This window comes from Podarcis liolepis, assembly GCF_965112155.1.
Source record: "Podarcis liolepis genome assembly, chromosome: Z".
In the NCBI taxonomy this organism is placed as follows: Eukaryota; Metazoa; Chordata; class Lepidosauria; order Squamata; family Lacertidae; genus Podarcis; species Podarcis liolepis.
This window is the reverse complement of record NC_139570.1, coordinates 51,055,875-51,060,874: the sequence shown is the minus strand read 5'-3', so window position 1 is coordinate 51,060,874 and position 5,000 is coordinate 51,055,875. Positions and strand designations below refer to the sequence as shown.

General features: G+C 53.0%; 1 protein-coding gene across 1 annotated transcript in view; it reads left to right on the top strand.

The window, feature by feature from the left end:
• RABL6 (RAB, member RAS oncogene family like 6) overlaps window positions 1–5,000 on the top strand; it is a 42,131-nt gene that overhangs the window by 18,229 nt on the left and 18,902 nt on the right. The window contains exon 6 of the mRNA XM_083484521.1: window positions 1,350–1,490. Within this exon, the coding sequence (XP_083340647.1) occupies window positions 1,350–1,490 (141 nt within the window). The remainder of the gene's footprint in view (window positions 1–1,349; window positions 1,491–5,000) is intronic.

The window sequence follows — 5,000 nt, the reverse complement described above, 5'->3', positions numbered from 1 at the left end:
TGCAACCCCAGGGTAGACCCTCAAACCCGCAACCCCAGGGTAGACCATTGAACCCGCAACCCAGGGTGGCCCCTCGAACCTGCAACCCCAGGGTAGACCCTTGAACCCACAACCCCAGGGCGGCCCCTTGAACCTGCAACCCAGGATGGCCCCTTGAACCCAGAACCCTAGGGCGGCCCTTCGAACCTGCAACCCCAGGGTAGACCCTCGAACCCAGAACCCAGGTTGGCCCCTTGAACCCAGAACCACAGGGTGGCCCTTTGAACCTGCAACCCCAGGGTAGACCCTTGAACCCAGAACCCCAGGGCAGACCCTCGAACCTGCTACCCCAGGGCGGCCCCTTGAACCCGCAACCGCAGGGCGGCCCTTCGAACCCAGAACCCCAGGGCGGCCCCTCGAACCCAGAACCCCAGGGCGGCCCCTTGAACCCAGAACACCAGGACGGCCCCTTGAACCCAGAACCCAGGGCGGCCCCTCGAACCCGCAACCCCAGGGTAGACACTCAACCCAGAACCCCAGGGCGGCCCCTCGAACCCGCAACCCAGGGCGGCCCCTTGAACCCAGAACCCCAGGGCGGACCCTCCAATCCGCAACTCCTCACTCCAGCGTGGTCCCTCGAACCCACAACCCCCGGGCAGCCCCTTGAACCCAGGACAATGAGCCACCCCAGGGCGGCCCCTTGAACCCGGAAGTCCAGTGTGGCCCCTCGAACCCCCAACTCCAGGGCGGGCCTTTGAACCCTGAACCCAGGACAGCTCCTTGAACCCGCAACCCCCGGGCGGCCCCTTGGACCCAGGATAATGACCCACCCCAGGGCGGCCCCTCGAACCCCCAATCCCAGGATGGCCCCTTGAACCCTGAACCCAGGACAGCCCCTCGGACCCGCTTCCCCAGGGCGGCCCCTCGAACCCGCAACCGCTTCCCCAGGGCGGCCCCTCGAACCCGCAACCCCAACTCAGGGCGGCCCCTCGAACCCCCAACCCCAGGGCGGCCCCTCGAACCCCCAACCCCAACTCAGGACGGCCCTTGAACCCACAACCCCACCCCAGGACGGCCCTCGAACCCAAGAGGGGGCCGGCCCTCGAACCCAAGAGGGGGCTGCCCGTTGAACCCCGCACCCCAGGGCGTCTCCTCCAACCCCCAACCCAGGGCCGCTGCTCGAACCCAGAACCCCAGGGCAGCCCCTCGAACCCGAGACAACGACTCACCTCAAGGCGGCCCCTCGAACCCGCCACCCCCCCAAATCTCCTCCCTCGAACCCAGAACCCCCAATCTCTCTTGAACCCAGAACCCCCAAATCTCTTCTCTCGAACCCGCCACCCTGACGCCCCTTTCCCCCCCCTGTTCAGGACCTTCAGCTACGTCCTGCGGGAGCTGCCCAAGGTCCCCAACCACGTGCCCGTCTGCGTCCTGGGCAACCATAGAGACATGGGCGAGCACCGGGTCATCCTGCCCGACGACGTCCGGGACCTGATCCGCAGGATCGACAGGTGAGGAAACCCGCAGGGAGAAAGGCGGCTCCTCAAGGTTGCATTGCCTGGCATTGAATGGGAGGAATTCCCCGCAGGGAGAAAGCTAGATCCTCAAGGGGTTTCTATCATTGCATTACATTGCATTGCATTACATTACATTGTATTGTATTGTATTGCATTGCATTGTATTGCATTGCATTGCATTGTATGGTAAGAGGCAGGAGCTCCCCACAGGGAGAAAGCTAGCTGCTCAAGGGGTTGCTTGCATTGCATTGCATTGTATTGTATTGCATTGCATTGTATTGCATTGCATTGCATTGTATTGTATTGTATTGTATTGTATTGTATTGTATTGTATTGACTGGTAAGAGGCAGGAAATCCCCGCAGGGAGAAAGCCAGCTCCTCAAGCTCTATTGCACTGCATTGCATTGAATGGACTCCCTGCAGGGAGAAAGCTAGCCCCTCAAGGTGTTTCTTTGATTGCATTACATTGCATTGCACTGCATTGTATTGTATTGTATTGTATTGAATGGCATGAGGGAGGAGCTCCCCGCAGGGAGAAAGCTAGCTCCTCAAGGGGTTACTTTGATTGCATTGCATTGCATTGTATTGTATTGAATTGAATGGTAAGAGGTAAGAGCTCCCCGCAGGGAGAAAGCTAGCTCCTCAAGGTGTTTCTTTGCATTGTATTGTATTGAATTGAATTGAATGGTATGAGGCAGAAAATCCCCGCAGGGAGAAAGCTAGCTCCTCAAGGTGTTTCTTTGATTGCATTGTATTGTATTGTATTGTATTGTATTGAATGGTAAGAGGTAAGAGCTCCCCGCAGGGAGAAAGCTAGATCCTCAAGGTTGCATTGCATTGCATTGAATGGGCTCCCCGCAGGGAGAAACCTAGCTCCTCAAGCTCTATTGCATCCCATTGCATTAGGGAGGAGCTCCCCGCAGCGAGAAAGCCAGCTCCTCAAGCTCTTGTATGAGGAGATCCCCGCAGCGAGGGAGCTAGCTCCTCAAGCTCTATTGCATTGTATGAGGGAGGAGCTCCCCGCAGGGAGAAAGCTAGATCCTCAAGGGGTTTCTTGCATTGCATTGTATTGCATTGTATTGTATTGCATTGCATTGCATTCAATGGACTCCCCGCAGGGAGAAAGCTAGCTCCTCAAGGTTTTATTGCATTGCATTGCATTACATTGTATTGTATTGTATTGAATGGTAAGAGGTAGGAAATCCCCGCAGGGAGAAAGCCAGCTCCTCAAGCTCTATTGCATTGCATTGTATTGTATTGTATTGAATGGTAAGAGGCAGGAGCTCCCCGCAGGGAGAAAGCTAGCTCCTCAAGGTGTTTCCTTCATTGCATTGCATTGCATTGCATTGTATTTTATTGTATTGTATTGTGTTGCATTGAATGGTATGAGGGAGGAGCTCCCCGCAGGGAGAAAGCCAGCTCCTCAAGGTGTTTCTTGCATTGCATTGCATTGTATTGTATTGTATTGAATGGTAAGAGGCAGGAAATCCCCGCCGCGAGAAAGCTAGCTCCTCAAGCTCCATTGACTTGCATTGAAGTCCCTGCTCTGAGAAAGCTAGCTCCTCAAGGTTTTATTGCATGGCATTACATTACATTGCATTGCATTACATTGTATTGTATTGCATTGCATGAGGAGCTCCCCGCAGCAAGAAAGCTAGCTCCTCAAGGTGTTTCTTTTATTGTATTGCATTGTATTGTATTGCATTGCATGAGGGAGAAATCTAGCTCCTCAAGCTCTATTGCATGAGGAGATCCCCGCAGCGAGAAATCTAGCTCCTCAAGCTAGATTCCATTGCCTTGCATTGAATTGAAGGGACTCCCCGCAGGGAGAAAGCTAGCCGCTCAAGGCGTTTCTTTCATTGCATTGCATTGTATTGTATTGTATTCAATGGTATGAGGCAGGAGCTCCCCGCAGGGAGAAAGCCAGCTCCTCAAGCTCCATTGCATCGTATGAGGTGGGAGCTCCCTGCAGCGAGAAAGCTAGGATTGCCTTGCATGGAATGGACTCCCCGCAGCGAGAAAGCTAGCTCCTCAAGCTCCATTGCCTTGCATTGCATTGTAGTGAATGGCAGGAGCTCCCCGCAGGGAGAAAGCCAGCTCCTCAAGGTGTTTCTTTGATTGCATTGCATTGTATTGTATGGAATGGTAAGAGGCAGGAAATCCCCGCAGCGAGAAAGCTAGCTCCTCAAGCTCTTTTTTATTGCATTGCATTGCTTTACATTGTATTGTATTGTATTGAATGGCAAGAGGCAGGAGCTCCCTGCAGGGAGAAAGCCAGCTCCTCAAGCTCCATTAACTGGCATTGCATTGAAGGAACTCCCCACAGGGAGAAAGCTAGCTCCTCAAGGTGTTTCTTGCCTTGCCTTGCCTTGTATTGTATTGAATGGTATGAGGCAGGAACTCCCCGCAGGGAGAAAGCTAGCTCCTCAAGGTGTTTCTTTGATGGCATTGCATTGCATTAGGTAGGAGCTCCCTGCAGCGAGAGAGCTAGCTCCTCAAGCTCTATTCCATTGCATTGTATGAGGGAGGAGCTCCCCGCAGGGAGAAAGCCAGCTCCTCAAGCTCCATTGACTTGCATTGAATGGGATGAACTCCCTGCTCTGAGAAAGCTAGCTCCTCAAGGTTTTATTGCATTGTATTGTAGTGTATTGTATTGAATGGTAAGGCAGGAAATCCCCGCAGTGAGAAAGCTAGTTCCTCAAGCTATTTTTTATTGCATTGCTTTACATTGTGTTGTATTGTATTGTATTGTATTGAATGGGAAGAGGCAGGAGCTCCCCGCAGGGAGAAATCTAGCTCCTCAAGCTGTGTTTTATTGCATTCAATGGACTCCCCGCAGGGAGAAAGCCAGCTCCTCAAGCTGTGTTTTATTGCATTGCATTGCATTGAATGGGAAGAGGCAGCAGCTCCCCGCAGGGAGAAATCTAGCTCCTCAAGCTCTATTGCATTGCAGGAGGAGCTCCCCGCAGGGAGAAAGCCAGCTCCTCAAGCTCCATTGCCTTGCATTGAATGAACTCCCCGCAGCGAGAAAGCTAGCCCCTCAAGGTCTTTCTTTTATTTCATTACATTGCATTGTATTGTAAGAGGCAGGAGCTCCCCGCAGGGAGAAATCTAGCTCCTCAAGGCGTTTCTTTTATTGCATTGCATTGTATTGTATTGAATGGGAAGAGGCAGCAGCTCCCCGCAGCGAGAAATCTAGCTCCTCAAGGCGTTTCTTTGATTGCATTGTATTGAATGGTATGAGGGAGGAGCTCCCCGCAGCGAGAAATCTAGCTCCTCAAGGCGTTCTTTTATTGCCTTGCATTGCATTGTATTGAATGGTAAGAGGCAGGAGATCCCCGCAGGGAGAAAGCCAGCTCCTCAAGCTATTTTGCATTGCATTGCATTGCACTGTATTGAATGGTAAGAGGCAGGAGCTCCCCGCAGCGAGAAAGCTAGCTCCTCAAGGGGTTACTTTGATGGCATTGCATTGCATTGTATTGAATGGTAAGAGGCAGGTGCTC